Source organism: Ruditapes philippinarum, unplaced genomic scaffold, assembly GCF_026571515.1.
Source record: "Ruditapes philippinarum isolate M1 unplaced genomic scaffold, ASM2657151v2 ctg2127_1_1_1_1, whole genome shotgun sequence".
Taxonomy (NCBI): Eukaryota; Metazoa; Mollusca; class Bivalvia; order Venerida; family Veneridae; genus Ruditapes; species Ruditapes philippinarum.
The window spans coordinates 4,303-14,945 of NW_026860637.1; the positions used below are offsets into that span (position 1 = coordinate 4,303).

The window sequence follows — 10,643 nt, forward strand, 5'->3', positions numbered from 1 at the left end:
ATTCCGGGGTAAAAAAGGTCCCAAAAAAAATAAGATAATAAAAGTTTTGAAATTTTAAAAAAATAAAAAAAGAATAAAAAAAATTTTAAAAAAAAACGAACCAAAAACGGGGCTGAAAAAAATAATTTTTTGAAAAATCATAACCATTGTTTTTGTTTTACTTTTTATTTTTCTGTTTTATTTTTAAAAATGATACACACTTGGACTTAATTAGTAGGAAAATACGCTAATCAAAATACAAAATGTACGATTCGACTATAAAACATGATGATAAAAACGTGTTTTTTAAATCATAGTTGAAATGTTTAAGAAAAATAAGAAGGTTTAAACGCATTTCTGTAAGTAATATCTGAAATGTCTTGAAGGGGGCTTTGAAAAAGCTCCAATAAAATCAACTTTGGCATCTTTTTTAACAAATAAGTTTTTCTTGATTTAACCCCTTTGTAGTGAGATATTTTAAAAGCTAAATTTACAAAAGGAGGCAGCAATATTTTTTGTTTGACTTTCATAAAAGTCCTAAATTAGTTAAAAAATATAAAAAAAATAAAAGTTCAACCTCATTATTGGTGCTTTCTTTTTTTTGAACGATACATCAATGTATTCACGAAAGGCCCCTCAAAATTCTTTTTCAAAAATAAGAGTATAACCTCTTCATACATTATAATTTAAAAATCTACCAGATGCTCCGAAAAGTGACGAAGAAAAATTTTTCTTAATAAAATAAATGCAAAATTACTTCAAACGAAAGTTTTTAATAAGATTACAAGTATTTTTATAAATCATTAAAATTTAAAGATACATTAAAAACATTTTATTTTTTTTTCCCATTTATATGAAATTCTATCAACTTTTCAAAAAACGATCTACTGTTTACAAGGGGCCTTTAGTGTACCATTGAAAATTTAATCCGAGTACTTTTTCACAGATTCCCCCTTGAGCGAATGGGAAACAAAATGGCACTGTTTTTGAGACCTTATTGCAAAGAATGTTTTGATATACATTCCAAACTGTAAAAAGCAGATAGTTTAACATTTATTAGTGTTATTTAATTTAAATATTAAATTCATACCTTTAAACAAGATAACAAGAACGCGGGGCATTGTTTTTAAAAGTAAGTAGGTTTTAAATTTTAAATTTATTTCATAAAAACAAAATTTAAAAACCAAATTACTAGAAGGGCAGATTTTTAAAAAGTGTTATTTTTTGAAAACTGATTAAAGATCATAGTCAATCTAATATGTAATGATTGGAGCGGTATGCTTAATAAATTTTTATTTTAAACCCTTTAAAACAGTACACGGTTTTAAAAGGTTTAACCGCAGTTTTTTAATTCTATCTGGGGAAAACCAAATCCCTACTTATTTTTTTTTCAAACTAAACTTTAAGAATGTTAAATTGACGTTTCAGAAAAACCAAATTTTACCAAAAATAAACAAAAACTGTTCGATATAAAAATGGTAAGGGAACATGTAAAATAATGTAAGAAAATCATAAAAAGTAAATTTTTTTTTTTTTATCATTTGAACATTTGTTTACGAGACTTTTCGTGTGTTTTCACTTGATATGATTTCCCTTTTATTTAATAATGGCAGAAGGAGCATACAGAGTATAGTGCTGGGACCCAATGAAATTTCGATAACGTTACCCCAGCCTGAGTTGGCCATTGTGGAGTTTTAAAAATTGTCTAAATGTAAAGAAATTATTGCAGCGTGGGGAAAATATCATAAAAAAGTGTCCGAAACGAAAAAAACCCCGCACAAAAACCCGGACCCAGAATATGGGGAAATTCCGTAGATTTACTAGAAAAAGGGAATATTTTTTAAATGCTCACCACCCAACGGGATATTGGATGTAGGATGCTATAAAATGGTGTTTTGCTCTCTTGTATTGCAAGGACCACGGGTAATTTAATCTGTTTCCCCACCATTGGGTTTGTGCGTTTTCTTTTTCAAAATAATGAAAATTTGTCATACTATTATTAGAAATTTAAATAGCTTTTTAAAATGAAGTTGTTTCGGAAATTTTTCTTTTGTTTTTTCATTCTGAAAATATGATAAACCCATTTTTATCAATTAAAAAGCTCGATTAAAGTTTAAATTTTGCTTTAAATTTTTTGGGCAATGTAGTGGAATTCTAGAGCTTGAAAAGCAGCTGAAAAACATCCTGTAAAGAAAAAAAAGAGAAATTTTGCGAAAAATGCTACTGCAAACGATTTAAGGAAAAGAAACAAAAGAAAGAATAATTTGATTGCCTTGATCAGGAAAAAATGAAATTTAAAAAACCATTGAAACGGAAGTTTGATCATTTACAAAACAGAGACCCACGCAGATGCGAAAAAAGACATATATTAGATAGATGTTTGAGAAAAGGGTTTAGGAGAAAGTCCATTTTTTTGGAAAAATTACTGATAAGTGAATTAGGGGGAAAGGGTTAAAACCGAAAAAGAGTTGATCAAAGCAACATTTTTCAGGGGTTTTTTACAAAAGGATATTATTTTACAAACGGGAAAAAATTGAAGGCGTCGAGGAAGATGAAAGGAAAATGAAAAGTTTTATAACGAGATTGATACAATTACGTCGCTGCTGTTTGTTTAAATTGTTGCAAAATAAAGGGGGAAAAAAACCAAAAACAAATTTGAGCAAGGAAAACACAAAAAAAATAGATTAAAAGGGAAAACAGAAAAAAAAAAGCAGCATATAGGAATTGCGAGCTTCTTGATGGAAATCTTGTACTGAAATCTAATGATAAGTGAAAAGGCTGAGTAAGGATTTAAATCACAGAGGAATTGATTTAATTCAACTCCCTTAGGAAAATGCTTGAGGGAAATTTTGAGTAGCTGTTAAACTTAAAAAAACCAAACATATTTTTGTTTTCCCCAAATGATAAATTCAAAAGGAATTCAATAAAAATTTGAAATTTACAGCATATTGGACACTTTCTTTTAAATGAACTGTGGTGTCAGTTGTAACGTCATTTAAATTTTTTTAAAAAACTTGGGAAATCGTGAAATTTTTTGTATGAACATTTTAAGGAACCAAAAATTAAAAACCCAAAGGCCATTTCTTTACCCCTTGACGCTGATAAGAGTTTTTTATTTGACCAGTGAAAATCAATATCATGGGATTGAAAAGGAAAGGGAAAAGTGTGGTCGGGTTTTAATTTTGAAAGACCGACGAGTAAGGGGAGGTTTTTATAAACAAAGGAAAACCTTTTCCTCGCAGGGTATACATAGGCAATATAATGATGTTCAATAAAAAAGGGAAATGCTTAAGGGGAAATGGGTTTACGGTTATAAATCCAGACTTTTTGCTCGTCAGCAAACAGAAAACGATTGTTGGGCATAAAAAAAGGATTTTAACAATTAAAACGAAACGGGTTAAAGCTTTGATATATGGTGGGTTGATGGACATTTCATTATCCTAAAGTATTGACTTTTAAATTTATGTTGCAAAAATATATTTTTTAGCCCCTCACATATATTCAAAAAATTTTTTTACGTGTGAAAAAATCCGGACTTTTCCCAAAATGTTTTCTTCTCCTAAAAAAGAGTTTACCCTATCCATTATTCTGGTAAAATAAAAAGAACTGGGAATTCTCCCCAAATTTAAAAAATGTTATCTACGAGAAAATTTGATTTTTGAGCTTTACGAATTTGTCAAAACCCAAATTTTGCCCTTAAAAAACAAAATGGTTTTTAATTTTAAAATTCATATTTGGGTACGGGCAAATAAAGTGGAACAACGAGAAGGGTTTTTATTTTTTTTTTTTACGTTAATTCTTTATAACAAAAAGATGTTCAAACAAAATAATCTTAATGAGGTAGATAGAAAGAGAGAAAAGACGTTCAAAACGAAAAATTGAAAATATTGCGCTCGGTTTGATTGACCTGCCTGGTTCAATGGGGGGGTATAGAATGTGCAAGTTACCGTCCACGCCCTCAGCAGTTTGTTTTATCGAAAGCTTCCATAAACGTATTTTGTTTTAACACGCTTTTCATATATTTATGTATAATAATTTACTTGAAAATCGTGAATACATAGTTCCCCCATTTATTCTTACCCGTAATATAATTTTTTCATTTCAACAAAATGTAAATATAAAACATTGTTAAATTTAACCTTTGACCTTCCGGAAACCCGAAAAATGATGAGCAGTCCATAAAGTATTAAGCGCCCAAACCCACAACCTGCAAATTCATGAAGTCTGACAGGTTTTTTCATACTCTGATAAAAAAAATTTTTTTTTTTTTTTGGGGGGGAGGGTAGGGGTTAAATGGACTTGTTCGCAAATTGAAAAACGGAAAAAATTGATTACACAATTCAGCAAGAACAGTTTTTACATTTGTTTACAAATGAAACAAGTCGTTGAATTCAATTTTAACAGTTCAATGTGTAAATTTGACTTTTAATATGTTATACGTTTTTTGTTTCAGGGAGATAACTGTTTCTGGATAAACTCTTGCGAAATCGCCAATTTTAGAAATATCATTGAAGTGGAGTGGCGCATGCGTCCAAAGATCGCCCCTAAAGATCATATGTTTTTTATTAACATAACATGAATTTGAATATAGTTATTTTTAAAAATGTAAAGAATTGTCCTCCCAGGTCCGGCATACACATAGTCATAAAAGTAATAACTAAGATTTGTATGTAAATTGATAATAAAAATACTTATATAATAGTATCTTTTTTTTTTGAGAAGGTAATACATGAAGGATATACCAACAGCAATCATTTGTATCTTATTTTCTATTAGCAATTCCTTGAAATGAAACAACAGCAACAGAACATGCATATAGGGGGGACATAAATATAATGAATTTAAAACTAAAATGTGTTATATCTAGAATAAATAACTTCATTTGGTTTTATTCTAGAATTTAAAGTATGTAACATGTATAATAATAACAATTTCAGTCCTTAGTAATTTTTTGGCGTATTTTATGCTTATGTCTTAAGTAGTATTTATTTGCCCGCTATACCATATATGAAAGTATCGGATGCCTTTACTCTAGTTAAGTCACTTTTTGGTAGACAACTGATTTGTGCAAAATTGTTAAGAAGAACACCTTTTTTTTATTATCGTAATAGAAAACGATTCTGGGCGAAAAGTTGACTTTTTAACGTCGGAAAACAATGCTCTAGCTTTGCATAAATCATAATCATTGTTTTCTTTTTACTTTTCATTTTAAATTCATTTAATTTTTCTTCAAATATTTATTTTTATTTCTCTTCACATACATAGAAAACATTACAAAGTAATACTTTAACAAAAAATTAATAAGCTTTTTTTTGATTATAATGGGACAGTCTCGTTTTCATTTTTGGTTCAGTAAGGGGAACAAGGGGGGAAAGCGTCCCTATTTATTGTTGAATTCGGGTTGTCTTTTAAGAGTATTTCCTTTTGGGGGTGAATTGGGGTTAACTTATCCAGTATTCCCGGACTTTGACAAAATTGTATATGCATAACACGTAAAATTTTTAATTTTTTTTTTTAATTACTTTTATATCTTTCCCATAAAAATTCATAATTTTTTATTTGTCAATATTTCAAATCTCTGTCCCAAAAAGCAGTGATGTTCCCGTTATGTAGATAGAGAATTGGTTCCCTAAACCCTCACCAAATTCTCCCAAGCATTTTTCCTTTTCCATCGAACACATAAATCCCCGAGGGGTATCCCGCATACAAATAAAATCCTTTTAAAGGTACAAGCTTTTTCTTACTAACCCTAAAACCGTTTACTTCATAACCGAACCATACTGAGCCTTCCCTGTCCTAAGGACATGGCAACTTTGTTAACCCAAAATCTTGATACATACATAAACGCCCGTCTGTTGCAACTGGGAGCCAAGTTTTTTCCCCCAACAGGGTTGAATATTGTTCCTAACATTATGATTCATTATTGAAGGGTTTTCATGACCGTTCCCAACCGGGTTATAGACTTAATTATCAGTTCCAGTAAAGCACCAAAATTTTCGTTGCAAATGGAAGCAATACCAACAGTGTCACGCCTGGATTTTTATGAAATGTTTTTTCATTAAATTTTGGTCCCCTTAATCGAAACAAAACAATAAAGTTGTGATCTTTGATTTAATGCTACCCCTCAGTTTTGCCTGTTAACAAATACCTATGGACTAGATACTTATTTAATTCTTTTTGTAATGCTATAGTTTTTAATTCAATTTTTTTAACTTGTTTTTTGGGGCGATCCACAGATAATTTTACCACAAAAAATTGGCAGATTCCCTTTATGCTACAGGGCCGTTTGTCTCTATTTATTTTTGGTTTTCTTTCTGTACCTTTTTTCGACTTTGTTTGTCTTGATATTAAAGCTGGTTTTCTTCAAAAACCCGAAAAGACAAATCAGGTGACAAGTATTTATCAATTTTCTTCCCTTAACCCTTTATTTCTTTTCATCTTTTTCTACGCTATCGTGCTTATTCTCTAGTTGGGCCATACTATGTTTTTGCAGAATGTGTCTTGCAAATTGTCGCTTTTCATCTAGGTCCACCTTGGTTTTAACTTTACTTCTTAATTCATTAGTATCAGTAAAAGCTTGCAAAAGAACAGAATATTCTTCTTGCAATTCTTCCTTTAAACCATTATATGTAGTGCAAGCTTTTGCTTGTGCACCAAACGCTAGTTCTTTGACTTTGTCAATCATCAAACTTTCCGTGTCTGTAATGGTTTTTAAAATTTCATTCTTTTCCTTATCTAGTGTAATCAGATTTTCTTTTTTCTTCTCTCTTGTTACCTGTATTTCAGCTTGCAAAGAGTCGACTTTACTCAGTATGATGTCTTCGTTGTCGATAGAAATCCTTTTAGCTGCTTCTTTAAGTTCTAGTATTCCTGTGCATTGCCTTCAATAGTTGAAAAGAACAAAATACATCTGCATTAATTTTACAAACAATAATTACAATTTACAAATTACACGAAGAAGCATAGAACAAAGGGATTTTTTATATTATTTAAAATATGAATTATATATTGTCCATAAAAATATTTGACGCCATTGTTGTACATATATTTTTAAAATGGTTAGATACATACAGCATTACTTTTATAACTCAATGTATTTGGTTACCTATGATCCTTAGCAACACATAGAGCACAGTACACCATGTCATGATCACCACAATAAATTTCGATATCCCTGTCTGAATGGTAAGGACATTTCAACATGTTTTCCTTATCCGATATGGTCTCAACTGAATCTCCCTCACAATGTTTGTATTCTTTGTCATGTAGCGTGTGTTTCTTCGTTGCAGAAAATTTAAGATGACATTTTATACACGCTGCACAGAGATACTCTTTACACTCCGGACAGTACTTCAACGCTTTTTCATCGTTGCCTTCTTCACCGCACGGTGTGCACGAGTACTCAAAGTCTGCATCGGAGCCATGTACTGAATTGTTATATCCACCTCCTTCTGTCATCTGATATAATGAATATGAAATTAAACTATAGAATCAAACATTAAGCAAAACGTTGCACTTTACTTTTTTAAAATTTAATTGGTAGAGGGTTGTTTGTTGTATAGCAGCTATGTAATTAAGAAATAACATCGAGAGGTGTATATCGGCTATTTAACACCTGTTTGGAGTTTTGATGCGTAGGAATTGACCACGAAGGCCGTAGGCCTGAGTGGTTAATTTTGTCGCATCAAAACGACAAAACCGGTGTAAAATAGCCAATATACACCTCTCAGGCCGATGTTATTTAAGAAATAACATCGGCCTGAGAGGTGTATATCGGCTATTTAACACCGGTTTGGAGTTTTGATGCGTAGGAATTGACCACGAAGGCCCCCGTAGGCCTGAGTGGTTAATTTTGTAGCATCAAAACTGACAAAACCGGTGTTAAATAGCCAATATACACCTCTCAGGCCGATGTTTATTTCGATTCTAACACGATAAAAAATAAGGAAATCACTAGTGTTGTTATTTTTCAAGCGGAAAATAACCTTCCGGTGCCGATTTTCCGTAAATAACGATGTTTTGTTCAAGTTTTTCCGCACCCCCTACTGTTGCGAAGATATAGAAATTATTAAACAAAAGAAATAATAAGAAAAAAAACGTTATTTTATCAAGTTTTTCAAGCAATAAAAACTTTACGTCGTATTGTGTTTACATCAGTGCCCCATTTATCATTCTTGTATGTATGAAATAACGTCAGTTTTGTTCATGAATGAGTTGTTACCTAGGATGACGTCATTACGCTGCTTACGGATTTGGCGCCGTTTTGTCAAAATAATTTATTAACTGATATAGATTTCTTATAAGGTGGCGTTAGTGTATGTGAGATATTATTTCGGTATTGTATAAAAGAAAACATTATAGCGAACTGAAAATAAAATAAAAATGCTTTTTATTGTTTGCTTTAAAATGCTTTGTAATCTATACAATCGAGGGTGAAAACATAAACAAGCGCAATATACAAGTAGTCCCTAACAGGTGTGTTTAGGTGTTTATTGGCAGTTTAACACAAGTTTTTTTTCCTTCTTTGTCTTTAGTGACAAAATCGCGTGAGTGTTAGAATATGCAATATTCCTGCTAAGCCTACATTTTCAATTACATATCGAGTTACTTATCTCGAAATTTCGACTTACTATTTCAAAATTTCGACTTATAATCTCGATATATCGACTAACATTGCACGACTTACATTGCTTGCCGGTGCAAGGATTTAATTCAAGATACATTCTTTCATGTGTAGCTGTTGCACATTGACAGATCACCTATGTATTTTACAGAACAATTCAATAGGATCACACAGACCGAACATATCCTTTACATTTTGTCTAATTCCTTTTTTGTGGGGGATTAAAATCACACTGTCCACAGTCCAAAACCCACCCTTTTGTAAACTGTGCAATATTCATGTGTTTGCTAAGTTTTAAGTTGTGTGTATACGCAATTAGTCTGTCATGTTCTTTATACTAATATTTTTTTTTGTAACATTCTTTAAAAGATGTTTGTCAATATTCTATTTTCTTTTATTTACTCAGACTTTGATTCATATTGTGTTGATAAAAGATGATAAAAGTGGAACATGTTGTTTGATACTTGTTGGGAAAATATTATCCCAATATATATCCGATTTTACAAGAAACGGAAAAAATTCTGGTATAGTCAGCCTAACAAATTTGACAAAGGCCTCAGCACGCCCTGTTTTGGCGACTCCGCGGTACTTTTCTCAGTATAGGATCTTTTTATTCACAGAGATGTGAAGAATATAATAAGTGAAAAGATATGACGAACAGGTGGGTTACAATACAGCGCATGAAGAACGCCTGAACTTACAAATTAAAGAAACCCTTGTGTTTTTGTTGTCGAGCGTGTATATGCGATTGTCAAAGTTGACCACACTAATAAGTTTAAGGTTAACTTTAATAGTTTGTCCAGGCACTAGGTTCTCCATCTACATTATACAATCACACTCCCTACTATATCTTATATTATCTAAACTCTTGATAACTCATAACTTTCTTAGCCATTCTAGTATAATGTAAAAATTTCGTGTTAGTAAGTCGAAACTTCGGGTTAGTAAGTCGAAATTTCGAGTAAGTTAAAATTTCGAGTTAGTATGTCGAAATTTCGAGTTAGTAAGTGGAAATCTTGTTTAAAAAGTCAAAACTTCGAGACACTTAGTCGAAATTCCTAGTTAATAAGTCGAATTTTCGGGTTACTCACACCGTGCACTTATGCTCTTCCGTACTATAGATTCGTATATGCAAAAGAGAAAAAACATGCATGTCTTTAAAGAACAAAACAAATGTAAATGACTGATTTGTTAATGCAAATTATTTGGCAGAGTTCAATCATTTTTAAAATTTGCAGCAAAATAAACCAATAATAAATATATTTAAAAACGCTTACTTTTTTCCGTTTGTCCCACACTTTCGATTTCGCTAACAATTATATCAGTAACCTGTGTGTGGATAACAAGACTCCAACGTCCGTCCGGATGTTACATACTAGTATACTATCAGTACTCAAGATAACACAATTTATCTACTAATCGACGGTGTTCGGTGTCCATTTAAACGGAGGCCGAGTGTGACCGTTCATAAGTTTTATTTTATAGCTGCATTGTATTTTTTATGATTAATCGAATATGGATTCGTTTCGGCATACCTTATCAAATGAATTTCTTTTTAATTAAAAAACTGCGTTTTCCCATTTACAGATTGTGCATTTGCAAAATTGTTCCGTTGATAGGTATATTCCAGATCGGCACATTTGTCTCAGGGTATTGTAGAACCATCCGTAATATAAACATGTGTGCATGTGCCCATAGGACCAGAAATATTTGGTAGTATTTAATTATAGTATGTTCAATTATCGTATTATAATAAACTACATTTGTATGATACAATCTTAATAATTTTATTGTATATTTCATGTTCTTAATCCCGATCAAATATTCAGCTAGATAGCCTATGTTCGAGTTCTTTGATGCCCCATTGCCTTTCACATTGTGTCACATGCAGTTTATGTTGTATGTTTATACATGTATATTATCTTTAATATCTATAATATTTACAGGTTAGTTATTTTATATTATTCTGAGTTAAAGTGTAATAGTATGAGGTTATTATATACATTGTTGAGCACAATACCGAAGTACACAGCAGTCAAAA

At 31.3% G+C, this 10,643-nt stretch overlaps 1 protein-coding gene across 1 annotated transcript; it reads right to left on the bottom strand.

The window, feature by feature from the left end:
- Positions 1–6,403: 6,403 nt before the first annotated feature.
- Positions 6,404–10,000, bottom strand: LOC132712848 (transcription intermediary factor 1-alpha-like). Its single transcript, XM_060695286.1, has 3 exons — positions 9,880–10,000; positions 7,085–7,437; positions 6,404–6,860 (listed from the first exon to the last, which is right to left on the bottom strand). Exons 2-3 carry the CDS (start codon positions 7,435–7,437, stop codon positions 6,404–6,406), a joined length of 810 nt encoding a protein of 269 aa, XP_060551269.1. The 5' UTR covers positions 9,880–10,000.
- Positions 10,001–10,643: the final 643 nt, after the last annotated feature.